The sequence below is a fragment of the Lissotriton vulgaris genome, chromosome 4_1, assembly GCF_964263255.1.
Source record: "Lissotriton vulgaris chromosome 4_1, aLisVul1.2, whole genome shotgun sequence".
Classification (NCBI taxonomy): domain Eukaryota; kingdom Metazoa; phylum Chordata; class Amphibia; order Caudata; family Salamandridae; genus Lissotriton; species Lissotriton vulgaris.
Window position 1 is genome coordinate 2,023,017,100 of NC_141691.1, and position 20,441 is coordinate 2,023,037,540.

Below are 20,441 nucleotides of genomic sequence, written 5' to 3' on the forward strand. Positions count from 1 at the left end.
TTGCGAGGAGTTCAATAAAAAACGCAAATAGCATGGGGGACAAAGGGCAACCTTGCCTTGTACCTCGCTTGATTGTAATGGACCCTGCAACTTCCGAGTTAATAATTATATTGGTCATCGCATTTTTATAAAGACTCTGAATTAACAATATCAGTGACCTTGGGATATTAAAAGAATGTAAAATTAAGAATAATGTCTCCCAAACCTCAAGGTCAAAGGCCTTTTAGGCATCTAAAAGCAAAATGAGAGCCGGAATTTTCCGACCCTCCAAAAAGTCCAGGGCTTCAGCGAGAAAGTGGGTATTAGTGGCCATTTGTCTTCCTGCTAAAAACCCATTCTGATAGATACATCTGCCAGTGGATTCCTCACCTTGTGAATATCCCCCTTGCGTCAGCAACATTCGGAAATTCTTTTTGTAGCTTCGCGCCGACGTGGACTTGGCATCGCTCGCGACTCCGCTGACGTCACCGATGCCAACAATAGGCCCACGCCGGTGTGATGACATCAGTTCCCTTTTTTCCGCGTCGTCGACGCTAACGGTTTCGGGATACTCAGTAGCTTTTGGTAACTCTGTTACTATTTTTCATTGTTTTCTTGTTCTCTTGCCTCTTTGTCTCCCTAAAATGTCGACAAAGAAGACCGGATTTAAGCCCTGCAGGGAGTGCGAGAAGATGATGTCCATTACGGATCCACACCAAGGCTGTATTTGGTGTTTAAGCTCTGAACACGATGTGGATGGATGTTCATCGTGCCGAAAAATGAACCCTAAGGCCCTGCGAGAGAGGGAAACCAAACTTCTTGTAGCGAAGCTGAAAGCTGACAAAGGTAGGAAGACTTCAAGATCCCGCTCAAGGAGGATGAAGTTGAGGTTGAGATCGAAGTCAAGATCAAGATCAAGATCTCGAGAGGCATCGGCTTCGAAGTCCTCATCGGAACATGCTTCGAGGTCGCATAAGAATCACAAGAGACGGAGGCATGAGTCTCGACGTCATTCGGGTGAGAAGTCGGGCTCAAAGTCGAGGTCGCCCAAAAAGGTTTGATCGAAGGTGATCCCCCCGAAAGTGACTTCGGATCGGGAAGGTGAGGCCTCGCCTTCGGAGTCACAAGTTCATTCTCCGGCTCTGGCTTCAGATCCAACTCCGACGCCGTCACCGGCTCAAGAGGAGGAGGAGGAGGAGGAAGTCCCTGTGGAGGAAGAAGAATCGGCGCCTGTAGAAGAGCCGGATTCGAACATACCTCGAGATCGGCCTGTTCATCCACCTTTTCCTGCACCAGGCCAGGACCCATCAGCGTTCCTGAACGCTATGTATGGCGTATTTACAAGGGCATGGTACCCCTCTGGTTCACCTTCGGGTCCCATGGGTCCACTGGCATTTAATTTGGGTGTTCCACACTCTTATGCCCCAGCACCATTCATGCCGTTTATGCCAGCCCCCACGCCGCCGTAGCAGTGCCCGGCTCCGCCGAGGTCGACACCGGCACCTCCGAAGTTGACGACTCCGATACCGGTGTCGCCCACTCCAAGCAGACCTTTGGAGCTTTCAACTGGGCCATCGGATTTGGTACCAACGTCGGCTCCGGCTCTGTCGGAGTCGATGGTGGATCCGGCAGCGAGGCGTGTTAAGGAGAGGTCCAGGAGGGAAGCACAACGCCTCTTGGAGGAACGAAGGTACATCGAGTCTCATCCAGACTTGGAGGAAGGTGAGCTGGATGAGGATTGCTACGAAGAGCTGGCTGATGCTAGTGGTCTAGATTTTTCCCCAGAGTGGGAATTATCATCAGGTCCGGATGCACCTTCAAAGGATGTCCAGCCATATTTAATTTAATTTAATTGTGGGTTTCTAACGCGCTAGAATCGACTCCCGAAGGAGTATCTCTGCGCAATAGACCGCTGGGGAACCCGTCCTGGCTTTCCCTGTGAGATGGTCTCTACTGGGTATCTCCAAGGTGAAACCAGGCATCCCCGGCGTATGTGGGGGGCCGTTGTGAAGATGAGGCAAGCTATGCCCAGAGTTGCCGAGTGTGATCCCTGGTAAGAGTAGGCACCGAGGTGAGAATTATCGAGTCCGCTGACCCTGGTCCACAACCCTGCCGCGTCGGGAATTGAACCCTGGTCCCGGGTCTGCCGCCTCTAACCAGTGAGTCACACCACTCCATATCATGTAGTAATGAGGAAGGCAGTAGGACTTTTAGATTTGACATTACCAACTGTTGAATTTAAGTTGAATCTGCTTACAGAAGTACTCTACTCACCAAGCACAGCAGTGGAACGTGAGTTCTCGTCTTCACTTAGCTTTGAGCTTTCGTGATGTCGCCTCGTTAGCGCTTCGTCTCCTCCACGCTAACGAGGCGACATCAAGAAAGCTCAAAGCTAAGTGAAGGCGAGAACTCACGTTTGGAGTACTCCTGCATTCTTATCAACCCCGGGACGGCTGGTATGAGCAACTAGGCTGACTCTGGTTAACACAGAACGAGTGTCCAAGAGTGGAGTGGCAGCATATAGTGCAGCCCTGATGAAACTGCTTAAATTGATATGGCAGTGAAACATGTCGGCACTGGCAATAGGTAATGGTATGAATGAATAGCTACCAGCCTTTATATTTGTGCAGCATATACTCATTTCCCTATAAATAAAGTTGGTTAAGGGAACTGTATGCTGTGTTTTATGCACTTATTTATGTTGTGTGTTTGTCACTAGCAGATGCTTCTGCTTTCCACTGTTTGTTACACGTTTTTGGTTGTTTGTTTTGGACACTTTCTTTCTTTCTACTTTCTTTGAGAATCAAGTGACTACCGATGATGAGACAGGGGCTTGTCTGGAAATTACATACCAGTTACCCCGTTGGTGGTGTTTCCGTGAGGTGTCATTTGTTTCTCGCACATTTTTTCTAAGCAGTATTCGGTCCAACATTGGTGGTGTGGATCTTTGATATTGAGTCAGAGTACTTGTTGTTCTGTGTCTCTGTCAAGGAGGATAGGTCTTTTTAAACGTAAACTTGGGCGGAGTACAGTGAATTTTCCCCTCATAAATTGAAGAGGACAGGAGTAGGTAACAGTACATATAGACTGTTCTATTCTTTCAGTCACCGATATGTGTTGACGTCCGTTGGAAAGGGTCTTTTGTTGTAGGTCTATGTTTGAGTGGAGAGCGACCCAGTCCTTTTTCCCTCTGAGCTCCCATTGAGAGTTTGGCATTTCTCTGCTTGCAAGGCCAGCCATCTCTTTTTAAGTCACCTGTAGTTTTGAGGTTTTTGAAGGGCTTCACAAATAAGTTTTATCCTACTCCTTTTATTGTACCTCAGTGGGACTTAAATCTTGTCTTGACATTTTTGATGGGTGCTCCCTTTGAGCCCCTTCACAAATGTCCTATGAGGCTCTCGACTCTAAAGACAGTCTTCCTCGTTGCAATAACCTCAGCAAGGAGGGTAAGTGAGCTTCAAGCTCTTAATTCCAAGCCCCCATTCTTGACCATTCATGCTGATCGAATGGTTCTTAGGACCAGGGCTGCTTTTCTCCCTAAGGTGGTGACTCCTTTCCACCTTGGACAATCGATTACCCTTCCTACCTTTTATCCTCCACCTCACCCTTCCAAGGAGATGGAAAGACTGTATCGTCTAGACCCTAAGAGGGCTGTAAGCTTTTACATGGACAGAACGAAAGACTGTTGTATGGATGACCAGCTCTTCATTGGTTTTGCTGGTTGTAAAAAAGGAAGAGCCGTCCATAAAAGAACATTATCAAGATGGATCGTCCTCTGCATTAAGATCTGCTACTCTTTGGCCGGTAAGGAACCACCTGAGGGTATACGGGCTCATTCTACAAGGGCTAAGTCGTCAACCTCAGCATTGACTAGAGGTGTGCCTGTAGAGGATATCTGCAGGGCCGCGACTTGGACCTCCCTCCACACTTTCGCAAGACATTACTGCTTAGATAATGAAGTGAGGAGGGAGGGTCACTTTGCGCGCTCTGTTCTCCAGGACTTCCTGGTTTAGAAGAGTGGACACCCTCCTGCGCGAGTGAAGACTGCTGTGGGACTCTATTCACAAGGTGAGGAATCCACTGGCAGATGTATCTGTCAGAAGAACAAGTTACTTACCTTCAGTAACGCTTTTTCTGGTAGATACAGTATCGGCCTGTGGATTCCTCACTGTCCCACCCGCCTCCCCGTTGTCTACTCGTCTATAACAGAATTACTGTGATGTTTTTACTTCTTGGTCTAGAAAATGTGTTATTTCAAATGTTTTCTGCATTTGCTTCACACTGACACCTTGACTATTGTGTACTGTGTATACTGTGTATATATCTATTGTCACTGGTTTGTCCGTGTGCCTCAAAGGCACGGAAAAAAGGGCGGAACTGATGTCATCACGCCGGCGTCGGTGACGTCAGCGGAGTCGCGAGCAATGCCGTGTCTCTATGACGTCCAAGTCCACGTCGGTGTGAAGCTACAAAAAGACTCTCCGAATGTTGCTGAAGCAAGGGGGATATTCACAAGATGAGGAATCCATAGGCAGAAACTGTATCTGCCAGAAAAAGCGTTACCGAAGGTAAGTAACTTGTTCTTCTGATCGGGATGAATTAAATGTGCTGCAAATGTATTGAACCGACAGGATAAAAGTTTAGTTACGATTTTATAGTCCGCATTCTGCAACGTAATTGGACGATAAGAACTAGGATCCACAGTGTCCTTGCCTTTCTTTGGAAAACTAACAATATTCCCCTGTCTAAAAGATTCAGGAACCGATCCCCCTTCCAGTAGTGAGTTTATCAAAACCCAAAAAAAATCTGAAACTGCTCCTAAAAAAACCTTAAAAAATTCTGCTGGGAATCCATCCGGACCGCAGTCCTTGCCATTTGCCAAACCCATTACTACCTCCTCGAGTTCAGACAAAGAGAAAGGGTATGCCATAGATTGATTATCTATTTCTGAGAGGGTTAGAGATGGATTTTCATGAAGAAATGTGGTCAGTCTTTGGTTGTCTACCCTTTGTGATTCCCCATAGATAGTTTCATAATGGGTCTTCATAATATCCCCTAATTTCCTTGGATCTTGTGAGGGGACATTTTAACGCTTTAATTTGATTTGCTACTGCCTGCTCTTTGGCCTGCCACGCCAAAAGTCTACCAGTGAAGTTGCTCTCTTCATAAACTTTTTGCTGAAAGCGTTAAAAGAAGATCTCGCTTTGTGTGTTATAAACAGTGCTAAGCTCACGTTTAGCCTGATCAAGAAGTTCTCTATTAGAGATAGTGGTGGTCTCTAAAAAGATCTCATTAAGGGCGTGGATCTTATCTTTGAGCTGAACCTTTTCCAATCTGACCTTCTTGGATATCTGGCCTTCTTGGATACCTGATTACAGTGTTGATGCCACATGCATTGTTTTTTTTAAATGCCAGAGGGTTTGACACATCCACTGAGGCAGAGCTTGATCGGTTACATGGATCGCCAAAAAAACGGTACCTGAGGTACTAGAATTACAAGTGTTTTGCTATTGAGACTTATGTAAAATGTTGATGAACAATCAAACAGCTAGGGCTGGCAACATAATGCTCTCATTTAAAGATGCCGATCACTTGGTTGAAAATGTTTCTACCTGCCTGGTAGCAGGCATGTGACCAAGCTTTAAAAACCGGCACCTAGGGATGCATATTTTCTCACAGAGCACCCTACTTTAGCGAGCCTTATTGTATAGCCCTCGAGCAATAAGGTGAACCCTAATTAAATTCCTACCATTCAATCCTTTTGTTAGGAAACCCAAGTATTGGTGCCTTTGGCAGATGTGTTTTCCTCTGCATGCCTGGCCCTTCAGTACTTTAACACTGCCTGACTATTGGGCCTATACACATTCTTTGGGACATGACCATCATGATTTTGCCGGTAGTCCCTAGTGATCTTAGGGATTCTCTGGTGCACCCTATTTAGAGGGTTGAGTTAGCCCACTGTAGACTAAGCAGTTCCTTTCTCCCCTCCCACCATTTTAACTAAGGGAGTCAGCCACGTGAATAAAGTCCCTTGTGGACTGGCTCACCTTCTTTTAACCTCACGACTACACCTTCACCAGACCCCTTACATGCACTCAAACCATTGGCTGGAACAAAAGATCTCCAACAAAGAGCACCTACGGCGCCCGTCAGACATTGCTGCGCCAGTCTGACGAGGAGCAGGAGACCAATGATGAAGTATGACACCTAGGTTTCTGGGTGTGTGAGGTCTTCTAGTTCCAACAAGGGAACACCCTGTTCCCTGCTTTCGTTCTACCTCCATATCTATACACACACTTCTTTAACTGTCCCTGGGGAACTTTGTATTCTTTTGCTTAACATTCTCTGGTGCAGACGATACATAATGGCTAGGACACTGCCAAATATGTTATCCGTAACGGTATGGACACTGTTGATAGAATTGACAGGACACTCAGGCACCAGTGTTGGCATTTAAAGACAACCCTGGATGAGGTCCATCGATTCCCTGATGATATACAGGCTATTCCTAATTGACAAGCTTTGTTATGGGTCTTGCCTCTTCGGAGAGAAGGTAAACTCTGCTTTTAAATGCTTTATGGGCAGATCTAAGGTGCACTCTTTGGGGCGGTTGATCATGACAAACAATTTCTGTACCATTTCTGAAAATGTAGGAGCTGTTACAGAGGGCTGGTGTATCGGTAGAGGCAGCATTCCCAGCAAATGATGCAGCCAATTCCTTTTGGGATCACAGACGTGAAATCTAATGGCAGCACATGGTTCAGTAAGGGCTCCTGTATTCCAGCTCCTCTTCCCCTGCTGAAACAGCCAACAAACCACTTTCATTTAGCTACAGCAGCCCATGCCCATCCATTGGGGTAGCAGGATTGAGCACTTTCTTCAAGGAGAGCAATCCCCCACATCCAAAAGAAAGTCATTGCAAATTATTTGAACAGCCTACATCCTACCTTTTCTCTCTTCCCCATCCAGTGTTCGTCCTACTCCATAATGAATTTCAGCATAGCATCTGTCTGTCCTATTAAAGAGGTATGTCTGTTCCTCTTCAGTAGTGCCATAGAAAAGCTACTGGATTCAGATAAAGTTTGGAAGTTGTTATTCCTGCTGTTTCCTCATTCCAAAAAAGGACATGTGCCTCAGGAATCTGAGAGACTGTGGTTATAGATTCCTTACATCAGAAATATGCCCCAGTCGTCCAGGACCCCTCCGTGTCCGTAGGTAGCATCGGTTAACTCCCCGTCCATCGTCGGCGTGGTGGTTGCCGGGATGACGTTACGATGTCTACTTAGACACCTCCCTGCGCACTGACGTCAGTTCTTTCTTATTTCGCGCCAGCCATAAGTCATTTTTTGACTAACATTTTTTTACTTTTGTTGGCATCTTTTTCGAGTTTTCGACTCCTAGTGCACGAGGAATGTCCCATTGTTGGACCAGTTTCAAGCTCTGTGACTCTTTCACAAGCTGATGTCAGTCCCCGATCCTCAACTCGTTTGTCCTTGGTGCCTGGAGCATGACCACGATCTGAAGTTGTGCCTAGATTGCCAGGCCATGAACCCGAAGTCTTTGCTGGAGCGGTCCCGAAAGCTTTTGGAGGCCCTGCAGTCCGCTCTGCATCAGTCGAGGTCCCAGTCAACAGGAAAGTGGCGGGACCGGTCGTGGAGTCATCACCATTCCTCTTCGGAGTCGGCGCACTCCTCTGGTAAGTCGAAGCACAAGAAGAAGGTGAAGAAACTTCTTCGCTCTTCGGCTGCTCCCTGTCTGTTGGCCGATGGGACAGAAGACCTGGAGCATCGTCGGGCTCCAGCTCATCTTCTAGACTTGGGACAGCTCCGCGCTTCCCTCCCTTTCCTGGAGCATCCCCAGCACAACTTTGTGCATGTTACGAAGCACTCCACAGCAGTTTTGAGCAGCCCACTCTGCCGGCGCGCTTTCGAGATCCACAGACTCGGCTAGGGGTCCTGGGCATTCGATCCTGGCTGCTCCGGCTCGGTGCTGGAGGGCCCCCCGGGATCCAGGCCTAGGTGGGGTGCGGCACCGGTCGACCTCATGGTACCTTCCCTGGCACCGATTCCAGTGATAACGCCCCAGCAACGTTTGTGCCCCCAACCGGCGTCGACCTTAGTCTCACCTCCAACTTGGACCCGGTGCCAGACTAATCCTGAAATCGGTACCGGCATCGGAGGGTACTTTTGTACTACTGTTACTCCCTGGCATTCCCTATCGCCCTGAGTAGCAGCCAGGGAAGGGTGAGAAAGACTGGGAGGGGTATGTTGACCCTCTAGCTGATCAGCTTGAAGATCCGGACTGGCAAGAACAGTTAGGTGAGGCCAGTGGTCTGGATACCTCCTCAGACCTTGGCATGCTTTCCCCCCCCTACCGTGGCTAAGGAGGAAGGAGTTTCCTACTCTATGGTATTGCATAGGGCGGCTGAGCCCTGGGCCTCGAGCTTCCTATGGTGGCAGTCAGGACTAACCTCCTGACAGAGGTGCCTCAGCCGGCAGCCGCCTCTTTGGAGCCTTAGCTGCGTTTTAATGAGGCCCTAATCGACATCCTTCATGGCACCTGGTCCAAGCTCAGAACAGGTGCTTCTGTGGACAGGATTATTGCCTGATGCCGCCGCCTCCATTCCACCAGCCCTCCATCGCATGTCGAGGATCACTAGGCCCTTTCTCCGCCAGGAAGTTATGGCTCTCTTGGCCAAGGAAGCTTTTGAACGGGTTCCTGTGTCAGAAGTAGGTCATGGTTACTATTCCCACTAATTTTTGGTAGCCAAGAAAGACAAAGGCCTGTGTCTTATCTTAGACCTTGGGGCCCTCACCCGCTTGCTCGGGAAGGAGAAGTTCAAAATGCTCATGTTGGCTAAGGTCCTCTCTGCCCTAGATCCCGAAGACTGGGTGGTAGCATTGGACTTGCAGGACGCCAATTTCCACATCCCTGTACTGCCAGCCCACAGCCGTTACCTTTGGTTCATGGTAGGCCATGAGCATTTTTAGTTTACCGTGCTCCCCTTTGTCCTTACTAGCACCCCTTTAGCGTTCACGAAAGTGATGGCGGTGGTCGCAGCTCATCTGCACAGATCAGGGGTTCCAGTCTTCCTCTATCTGCATGGCTGGCTGTTAAAGGCGAGCCTGCCCCAGGCTGTCGTCTCTGACCTACAGACCACGGCGGACCTCTTGCACTCGCTGGGGTTCACTATCAACGTGCCGAAGTCACACCTGATTCCCTCTCAGTAGCTCCTTTTCATCGGAGCAGTTCTGGATGCATCGCTGTTTCGGGTTTATCCTCCCAAGCAGTAAATCTGGGATATTTAGGCTATGATACAGATGTTTCAGCCTCTATTCCGGATTTCGGTGAGTATGACCCTGAGGCTACTGGGGCTCATGGCTTCTGCATCCTGCTGGTCGATCATGCCAGGTGGCATATGCGGGCTCTGCAGTGGGAGCTGAGGTTCCAGTGGGAGCAGCATTAGGGGAATCTTTCTGATGTCGTCCAGATCTCTGAGAGGAGTGCACGTCAATTGCAGTGGTGGCTCACGAACCAGGATTGGGTAAGCGGCAGATCCCTCTCTCTTCCCCAACCAGAATTTACATTGGTGACAGATGCGTCACTCCTGGGATAGGGCGGCCACCTGGGAGAGGCGGATCAGGGAGTCTCTGGTCTTCGGCAGAGTCTGATTACCACATCAACCTTTTGGTGCTCCGGGCAATCCATCTGGCACTGAAGGCATTCCTTCCTTCTGTCAAAGGAAGAGTAGTGCAGGCGGTTACAAACACCACCGCCATGTGGTACTGCAACAAACAGGGCGGGTGGGGTCATGGACCCTATGTCAGAAGGCTCTTTGCCTTTTGACATTGCTGGAAAATTAGGACATATCCCTGGTGGTTCAACACCTGACAGGTTCCATGAATGCCAGGGCAGACAAACTCAGCCGCTGGTGCATGATGGATCACGAATTGCATCCTCACTCAGAAGTATTGCAAGGTCTCTTTCAGCAGTGGGCAGAGTGTTGGTTAGATCTGTTCGCCACCCAAGAGAATGCGCAATGTCAGCAGTTCTGCGTGTTGGAGTTTCCAAGGCGACACTCGCTCAGTAATGCTGTTTTGCGAAAAATTCTTGTGGCTCCAGACTGGACATGAAGAGTCTGGTACCCCAAGCTCATGAGCATTGCCATCGATCCTACGATCAGACTGCCTCTTTGGGAGGATCTTCTGTCGCAGCAACAGGGGAAGGTCCTCCACCCGAACCAGTCCAGTATACACCTCCTTGCGTGGATATTGAGCTGCAACAGTTGACAGCTTTGGATCTTTCTCCCGAAGTCTGTAATTTCATTTTGGCAGCCAGGAGCCCCTCCACTAAAACGGTATATGTCTGTAGAGGGAACACATTTGTGGTATGGTGCACAGCACAGGCTGTGGATCCCCTTTCTGCCCCTCTTTCAGAGGTTCTCCTCTTCCTTCTATCTTTGGCCCAGCAGGGTTCTGCTCTGGGCATACTTAAAGGCTATCTTTCAGCTATTTTGGCCTTTCTTCGCCATCCTGATCACCCTTCTCTTTTCAAGTCCCCTAATGTTAGCAGATTTCTGAAGGGTATTACTCATCTCTTTCCTCCTTCTACTTTTGTAATGCCCCAATGGGACTTGAACCTTGTCCTCAGTCTCCTTTTGAGCCACTACATAATTGTCCTTTACGTCTTCCTACTTTAAAGAATGCTTTCCTGCTTGCCAGCTTGAGGCTCTGTCGTCCAAGCCTCCCTTTCTTGCTGACCATCCAGACAAAGTCGTCCTTTGTACTAGACCCTTTTTTCGGCCAAAAGTGGTTACCTATTTCCACATAGGTCAGACCATCACATTGCCCACCGTATTCCCACCTTCACATCCTTCCAAAGAGGAGAAACTCCACCGCCTTGACCCAAAACGTGCTCTGTCCTTCTACCTTGACAGCACAAAAGACTTCCGGGTGCACGATCAACTTTTCGTGGGTTGTGTGGGCGAAAAGAAAAGTCAGACAGTGCACAAAATTACCATCTCTTGATGGGTTGTATTATTTGGCAAAAAAGGAACCTCCAGTAGGATTGCGCGCCAATTCTACCAGGGCGACGGCTACACTACTGCTTTGCGATGTGGAGTCCCGCTGATTCACATCTGCCAGGCAGCCACGTGGGCATACATGCACACGTTCACAAAACATAACTGCTTGGACAGCCAAGTCTGGAGAGACTTCTTATTCGGCTGTTCGGTTCTCCAGGACTTCCTGGTGTAACCTTAGTTCGCAGCCCACCACCGGGGTTGCTCGGGTATGTATTCTAAGGGAAGGAATCTGTAACTGCAGTCTCTTTCAGATGAACAAGTTACTTACCTATGTTAACAATGTATCTGTAAAAGACATATGTAGTTATAGATTCCTTACCGCCCCACCCACCCTCCCCTTTCTGTGAACTGAATTCTAGGGATAGGGACTCCCTTTCAAGACACGAGTTATGTGTGCCAGTGGTCAGTGTCTTGCATGGCTTTGCGGTTCTGGCGTGGAAAGTAATGGCAGAACTGACGTCAGCGCACAGGGCCGTTGTCTAAGTAGATACTGAGACGTCATCCCGGTGACTACGATGCAGACGACGGATGCGAAGTCTACCTACGCCACCTATTGACACATAGGGGTACTGCTACGAAGAACTGTCTCTGAAACCAGTCTTACGCCTGGGAGATAATTCTAAGGTAAGGAATATATAACTACATATGTCTCTTACAGATACTGTTACCGAAGGTAAGTAATTTGTTCGTCAAGACTACCTTGGACCTCTGATCCCTGAAAATGAGCAAAATCAAAATGCTCCCTTTGGTTAAAGTTCAATGTGCTCTGGTTCCAGGAACACTGCATGGTGTCCTTGGACTTGCAGAGCATGTAAATTCATATAACTGTCCTGCAGTTTCACATGCATTTGTCTATGTCTGGAGGTGGCTCTGACCATTATCAGTTTGTTGTTCTCATCCTTGGCATCAGCAGCACCACTTGGTAGTTAATGAAAATGATGGTGATGGTGATAGTTGCTGCGCATATTTGAAGGTCAGGAGTTCCTTTATTTCTGTTCCTCTGCAGCTGGAGGTGGGGTCGCAAGAGTCAGCAATGAGCCACCTACAGATGATAGGGAGCTTTTAACATTAGTGGGTTTCATCATAAATGAGCCAATGTCTCCCCAAATTTCCTCACAAAGGCTTCTATTCATTTGGAGGATCCAGGACACATGGAGTACAGGGCTATTCCTCACCAGTATCAAGTCTGATACTGTTAGACTAGGATCCCAATGTTTCAGGCGGGATCCTGAATCCAGGTGTGGGTGGTTCTCAGACTTCTTGCCTCATGCATACTCCTTGTCTACTATGCCAGGTTGTACATGCGACCCCCGCATTAAGATATGGAATCCAGGTGGCAAAGCATCAAGGTCACCTTTCTGACACCACCTAATGATCTACAGTGGTGGCTAGCCAATCCCAGTTTGTTCTGCGATCAATCAATCAAGCAATCAATCAGGGTTTTTAAAGCGCACTGCTCACCCGTAATGGTCTCAAGGCGCTGGGGGGTGCAGCTCCGGATCAATCGAAGAGCCGTCTGATGTTGACTGGGAGCTTGTTCCAGATTTTTGCTGGGACGTAGGAGAAGGCTCTTCCGCCTGCTCTGGTTCTGCGGATGCGCGGGAGTTCTGCTAAGGCGAGGTCGGCGGAGCGGAAGTTCCTTTTGGGTTTGTGGAAAGAGACTATTTCGTTGAGGTATTTGGGTCTGATGTTGTGGAGGGATTTTTAGGCGTGGGTGAGTAGCTTGATGGTTACCCTCTTCTCGATGGGGAGCCAGTGGATGTCTCATAGGTGCTGGGTCATGTGCGAGTCTGGCTGCAGTGTTCTGGATGGATTGGAGCTTGTGTGGCAGGGTTTAATTGATTCTGACGTAGAGGGCATTCCGTAGTCCAGTCTGCTGGTTTTGAGAGCGTGGGTGGCGGTCTTTCTGCATTCCTGGGGGGTGCACTTGAAGGTCTTGTGTAGGTTGCGGAGGGTGTTGAAGCAGGTGGAGGCAAGGGCGTTGATCTGGCGGGTCATGGTGAGGGAGGAGTCTAGAAGGATGCTGAGGTTTTGGGCGTGGTCTGATGGAGTGGGTGAGTTTCCGAGGGCAGAAGGCCACCAGGTGCTGTCCCAGGCGCTGGAGGATGGTCCAAGGATGAGGAACTCTGTCTTCTCTGAGTTGAGCTTTAGGCAGGTATGTTTCATCCATGCTGCAATGTCTTTCATTCCTCCCTGGAAGCTGCGTCTGGTGTCTTCGGGGTTATTTGTGAGGGAGAGGATGAGCTAGGTGTCATCGGCGTAGGATACAATGCTGAGCCCATGCTGTCTAACGATGGCGGCGAGGGGGACCATGTATATTTTGAAGAGCGTGGGGCTGAGTGAGGATCCTTGGGGTACTCTGCATTTGATCTCTGTGGGTTCGGAGAGGAATGGTGGGAGTCTGATCCTCTGTGTCCTGCCTGTGAGGAAGGGGTGGATTCAGTCAAGGGCGGTGCCCAATATGCCGGCATCGTGCAGTTTTGCGGTAAGAGTGCGGTGGGAGATGGTGTTGAATGCTGCGGAGAGGTCTAGTAGGATAGGTTGCTCTGTCTTTCTCACCAAGAGCGGACAGTGGTGATGGCTACTGTGTTGGGTGAGGGAGTTCACCTCTGAGAGGTGGAGATCGGTGGGCTATGTTCTCCAGTGCCATTCATCTTGTCCTGAAGGACTTTCTGACATCTATTAAAGGAAAATTGGTAGAGGTTCTCACTGTCAATACCACTATCCTGTGGTACTTTTGGGCCCTGTGCCTGAGGATTTGCACCTCTGGAGATGCCTAGAGTGCCAGGCATCTTTATGGTTGGAAATCACCTCACAGGGCCCTTGAAATCCACAACAGACAAACTAAGCAATCATCATCTGGAAGATCATGAGTGCTGTCTGTACCCGTAGATGGCACAGGGAGTTTTGCACCAGTAGGTGGGAATACTGGCTAGATATTTTTGCCACCATCAAGAAAATGCAGTGTAAAAGATTTTGAACATTGCACAGGACACACCCTCCCCCCAAACCTTTTGTGATGCCACAGTGGGACCTTACTTGGTCTTGACATCCATCATGTGCACGCCTTATGAGCCTATTTTTTAGCCCCCGGCGTCCGAATCGGCTACGCCCGTGGAGTAGGCATAGTGTTGCCTCCTACGCATTTTGCGTAGACAGCGTAGCCGGGCAACACTACGCCCACTCCGTGTGCATAGCAGAGTCGGCCGCCACCCGCCTCCCTCCCGCCCTCCCCTACATACATTATTTAAGCAAAATACCCTAAATAAACAGGTTTAAAGCAGTTACCGTGTCCGGGGCTCGTCCGGGGCTCCCTATTGGAATAGCGTCCCGTCATAGACACCAATGCGCATGCGCGGCCGCCCGCGCATGCGCATTTCTCGGGAGAAATGCGCATGCGCATTGGTATCTTTGACAGGACGCTATTCCAAATAGGGAGCCCCGGACGAGCCCCGGACACGGTAACTGCTTTAAACTTGTTTATTTAGGGTATTTTGCTTAAATAATGTATGTATTGGAGAGCGGGAGGGAGGTGCGTAGTGGGGCTACGCGGAGTGCGGGAGTGAGCGTAGCTTCTTGCCCATTCCGCGTAGCTCCGCGGAGCCCCACTACGCCCACTACGCCCGGGGATTTTACTCATTGCAAATATGTCATACCATCGCATGAGTAAACTGCAAGGACTGTCACTGCAACCAATTTACAGGACGTTTTCTGTGGATAAATTGATGATGAGGGCTTGGGCCTTTTTACCAAAAACCGTGATTTCCTTCCATGTTTGGCAATCGATCACTTGTGTTCTTTGTTCCCCCAATCGTTCAAAAAAGGAGCACAGGCTGTATTTTTGGGACCAAAATCAGTTTTTAGTTTTTACAGATAATGTACCAAGGACCAGAGTCTTGGGGGGTTCCTCGAAGCTAAAAAAGGGGAAAGCTGTGCAGAAGAGCACCTTGCTGAGGTGGATAGTCATCTGCACTAAGCTCTGCCATGTGTTGGCCAGGGAGCAGTCCCTGGGATGTCTGAGGGCCCATCCCACCAGGGCCAAGACTATTAACACTGTGTTGGCCTTGATATCTGCCAGACTGCAACATATGTGTGGGTGCATACGTTTACAAAGTATTTCTGCCTTAGCAGCCAGTATGTTCACTTCACCTGTCAAGTTCTTCACGACTTTTTGGTCTTAGCCCAATACACAGGTTTTCCACTTTTGGAAGTAAGGTTTTATTATTTATGCTAAGGTAAGGATTCTGCTGTTAGAAGTATGCATCAGAAGAACAAGTTGCTCAACTTTAGTAATGCTCTTACTGGTGGATACTCTAACGCAAAATCCTCACTACCCTCCCACCTCCCTGTTCTTCAGAGAGTGCTGTTTAACATTTGCAGAGGTCCCAAGTTAGTAGTCTTCACATTGTTCCCAACAATTGTTCACTTAGCCTTTTTCACATACTGGATCTGCATTGTAGCTATTCAGGTTACACCATTAATTGGGACAAATCGCTAATATATATTCTCTGAGGGGAACCCCGATGTATTCCCAGGGACTGTGCAGTAAAGGTGGTCTCAGACAGCTCCCGCTACCTAGGAATAAACATAACTGAAGACCCTAAAGTCTTCCATGAGCTAAATTTGGAACCCCCACTGAAATGCTGGTGGAGTGATACACACCATTGAAGATCCCTGTCCCTGTTTCTCTCAGGAAGGGAGGCTCTCTTCAAGATGAGGGCCCTCCCCAACTTTCTATATGTTCTTCAGAACTCGCCGTATCCAGTGCCTAATGCGTATTTACAATCAGTAGATGCTGTGATTCGCTCCCTCCTCTTGGAAGGGGGCTCTCTCAGGATCTCTCTCCTGAAACTAGCCAGAAGTTGGTACAATGGTGGTATAGCGCTCCATGCCAATCAAAAATATTTCTGGGTGGCCCAACTCATAATAATCAACCACTGGGTCTACTTACCTCCTGATGAGCCGGCATATAGAATGGAGCAGCGCAACATGCAGCCTCATGTTTATCATAGAGCGACTTACAAAGAGGGTAAGATTGCTGCACTGCCCAGCTCAACATCGGTCGCAATACAGACCTAGGCTGGTGTAATAATATCACAAGAGCAACCCCACTAAGGACTCTGTGAAATTGGGCCTCCGAGCAAAATAGCGATGCTTCAAAAAATGGGACCTGATTGGCATCTTGAAGGTGGGAGACTTGTGGGTGGAGGGGGAGTGATTCCCTTTGAGGGACTACCAACTGGCGCAAGCTGAATGCTTTTGCATTTTTCCAGATCAGCCATGCACTGAGGGGAGCCCTGCCAAGAGGGGAAAAACTCCTGGAATCCTCACCCTTGGAGGACAGATGATCATATGGCAAAGGGGACGATATCTCTCACGTACCGCTAAATCCTTAATAACTCCCGGAACCCTTGTCCACACTGCGAAAGTGCTGGGAAGCCGACCTGGGCAACCTAGAGGATGATGAATGGCAGGAGGCTCTGGCCTCCCCTAGAGAGGTAGCCAATTAGATCCTGATTTAAACTAGTACAGCTCAAAATTCTCCATAGAACATATTTTGCCTCTACCACATTTGTCAAAATGGGGAGGTATGAGTCCGGATTATTCCAGAGGGGGTGTAAGTAAGAGGGCACTTTTCTTCATATGATATGGGGATATCCGGCGCTACCGGACTATTGGGGCAGAGGGGTGTCCTGTATCCGAAAGGTATCTAATATAACAGCATCTGTGTCGCCAAGGTTGTGGGATGAGATTGACCTCAAAAGCAAAGAACATCTCTCAGTGACATTGGTTTTACGGTGGCCAAAAGAAATATAGCTAAGCAGTGGAAGGCAACATCAATCCCACATTGTGTGAATGGAAAAGTGACATAGACTGGTGTATGGTGGCGGAACGGACTGTGCATGAGAGTCGAGATTGTCTCCACAATCGGACAAAGGTGTTGGAAAATGGAGTGAGTACCGACGGATGATTTGCATGCCAATAAGAAGTGTAGGGCAAACGTGAAAAATGGGCGTGACCGACCTGGATGAAGATAACCTAAGAGCAAAGGTTGGGGGCCAAATTAGTTGGGGAATATAACTATTGTCGCAAATCATCCATGTTTGGACAACGGATCTCAAATCATGTAATGCATCAGCCTGTCACTGCTTTGCTCTGTTTAGGTTCTGTAATAAAAAGATTTATAAAAAAAAAACAATTGTTCACTTTCCATGCCTGAGAACATGGAAAGGGAAAAGACATGGAACTAACGTCAGATCGCAGGATTGGTTCTAATATGCAAATGAAATCGGCATGGAGACACACAATTTCACTTTGTGGCTTTACTAAAAAAAATTCTCCTCGTCGAGTCTGTTGCCTGGAGGGTACAATTTGCAGTTAGATATAGTATCCATCAGAAAGAGAGTTACAGAAGTTAAGTAATTTATTTGTCTGGGATATGTCACCATAGCTGGTAACCAAGTTGTTTCTACTTGCCAGATTCTTCTTCAAAAGTTGCCTCCCGATCAGTAAACAGAGCACACACAGGTATGTAATGTACATTTGAATTAAAAATTAATTGAGTCATTTACAATACACTGTAAACACCAAATACTAGCCGATGCTCCGTTTTCATCTGCTTTTCGCAAATAATTGAAATTCCCATTTTATTCCAAAAGCACTCTGAAGAATGGGTCTTTTGGATCCCTGCATTGTATTGTTTGAGAGGGGCTGTTGGGTCTGTACATTATAATGCTAGTGGTGCAGTACTTGGTAAAAACATTGCTGTGAAGAAAAAATTACTTTACATTTACGGTTCATGGTATTATGAAATGTGAAACTGCGGATTGTTGCAACACCAAAGTTCAGTATTTTCACTCTTATAAAAATTAAAGGATGAAGTGTCTGTTGTTTGACTCCTTATAAATTGATAGGGATCTGACACCAATTCACTAATTGGGCGCAGTACTAAATACCGAGTTCACAAGAGTGTATCCTTCGGAGGTGAAGTTAATATGCATTTTTCTGAAGTGTCTGGTATTAAGCAAATCTGAGTGCAGGCATGTTATTATTAATGCTAGACTCAGTGGCATTCTGCTTTTTCATAGTACCTCATGCTCACCTTGACATGAGACCTCTTCGGCAATGTCTAGAGGTCTAGGACCATATGTATCAACACCCTGATTTGCGGTTCTCAAATTGCGTTTTTTTTGAAATAGCTATTTGAGAATTGCAAAAAGGGATGTATGTAAAGGAGGCCCATAGGAATTAATTAGAAGTTATTCTTAATTTGCGATTCGCAATTTGAGAATCGCAAATTGAGAATCATTTCAAGGCTGCAACGGTGTCATAAGGACACCCTGATGCACCGCTGAAATTTACATGTGTGCTTATATGGCACACATACATTCCCTAAGAGCATGTATGTGCGCCACATGGCATCTACACAAATGGCAAATAGTGCATTTGTGAAAGGAAATCGCAAATTACCACCAACTTTAAGTTGGTGGTAATTTGCGATTTGTTAATGATACATCTCACAACTTGGGTGCTTCATACATAGCATTTAAGGAATCACAATTTGCAATTCCTTAAATGCTGACGCAAAATTAAGGAATCGCAAATTTTGCTATTCCTTAATTTTGCGATGCAATTTCAATCATACATCGCATTTTCCGAATTTTTAGTCGCAAAGCTACTTTTTTGCGAATCGGAGAGTTTGTGACAAAAAAAAACGGATGATACATATGCCCCCTAGTGATGCCAATATTCTAGAAGTTTGGTCTACAGACTCTTTCTCAGACAATTCAGTAATTCCTCTTTCTGGTGGATATATCTGCCTGTGAATTCTTCACCTTTTGAATGACCCCTTGCGCACCATTCCAAAGAAACTTTTTTCCATAGCTCTTCCATGTTGACGAGGATATCACAGTGAAACGGCTCCACTCGCAACCCCGTGCGACGTCTTTGGAGCCATAAGAAGTCCTCCTTGTCGTGCTGACATCAGTTCCCTTTTTTCCGCCCCACTGCAACGTAATTGTTTTTCCAGGGCTCTCTATTTCTGAGTGTTTAATTGTATCTCCTGATAATGTAGCTTTGCAATGGCTGCTCAGAAGAAATCTGATTTCAAGCCTTGTAGGGAATGCAGGGGTCATATGTCGATCACTGACCCCCACAACGATTGTTTTCGGTGCCTTCCGTCAGATCTTGATGTCGATGGATGATTGTAGTGCCTTCGTAGGAATTGGGCCGCCAAGGAGAGGGAGGACAAGTTGTGCATGGCCAGAGCGAAGAAGCAGAAGAGGGGCTGAAGAAGGACGAGATCAAAGTCTAAGTCGGCGACTATGCACACCTTGAAGTTGTCAAGGAAGCACAAGAAAAAGCAGCGTCATGGGTCTAGGCATCACTCGTCAAAGGAGTAGTCTCCGAAGTCGGGGTCTCTAGTGCTTCGGCATCACCAAAAGGATGACCAATCCGTCTTCTGGTCCAGTGGCAACGGCGCCGCAGCCTGAGACAGTCTTACAGCCTCCTGGAGTGTTCCTGAGCGGGCAGTTCCGGATTCGTACCCTCCCTTTCCAGCTCCAGTTACAGATCCATTTCTTAAATGCAATATTCAGCATGTTTGGCAGGATTTTTACCCTATTGGCATGCCTGTTGGCCCCAAAGGGACCGCTGTCTTTTAAAATGGGCCTACCACCTCATAATGCCCAGGCACCCTTTATGCTGTTCATGCCGATGACCCCGGGAAATTGGCCTTCCCCATCGCTGAGGTACTCAATGCCGGTGCAATCCTTTGAGAGATGGATCAAGTTTTCTCCGGCACCATCTGGCTCCGGTCCCGCACCATCTTGGACTTGCCCGGCGCCTTTCGTTATCCCTGTGGAGCTTCCATCGGTGCCGGCTCTGGAGTCACCAGCACTGTGTCTGCCGCCACCACCTCCGATACCTAAGTTGAGGTCGAGAAGGGAGGCACAGAGGCTACTGGAGGAGGAACAATTCTAGGAGCAACAGGAAGAGGTTGAAGGGAAATTACTGATCCCATGCAAGAGTTTGAGGGACTGCTGGAGGCTAGTGGTTTAGATACATCTCCAGAGTGAGAACTTTCTTCACCGAACGGCCTCCTTTTGCACAAAGTCTCTTCCTACCTCTCAATCACAAGGAAGGAGGCTGATCTGCTGGACTTGGAGTTGCCTACTGCTGAGATCAAGCCATACATTCTGACGGAGGTTCTTCACTCTCCATCTTCTGTTTTGAAGCCTCTGCTCCCTTTAATGAGGCTTTGACGGAGCCAATCTTAGAAATATTGCAGAAGCCTATAACTGCCCCAACTGTTTCAAGGTCACTGGCAAGAAGATACAAAGTGGCACCTTGGGATCTGGCTTTCTTATCCCCTGAGAGC

General features: G+C 47.9%; 1 protein-coding gene across 1 annotated transcript in view; it reads left to right on the forward strand.

Annotated features, from left to right (window-relative positions):
• Positions 1-758: 758 nt before the first annotated feature.
• Positions 759-20,441, forward strand: part of LOC147724906 (uncharacterized) — a 1,184,129-nt gene continuing 1,164,446 nt past the window's right edge. Inside the window, exons 1-4 of the mRNA XM_086918126.1 lie at positions 759-825; positions 1,132-1,306; positions 1,408-1,562; positions 17,543-17,590. Of these exons, the coding sequence (XP_086774252.1) occupies positions 759-825; positions 1,132-1,306; positions 1,408-1,562; positions 17,543-17,590 (445 nt within the window). The remainder of the gene's footprint in view (positions 826-1,131; positions 1,307-1,407; positions 1,563-17,542; positions 17,591-20,441) is intronic.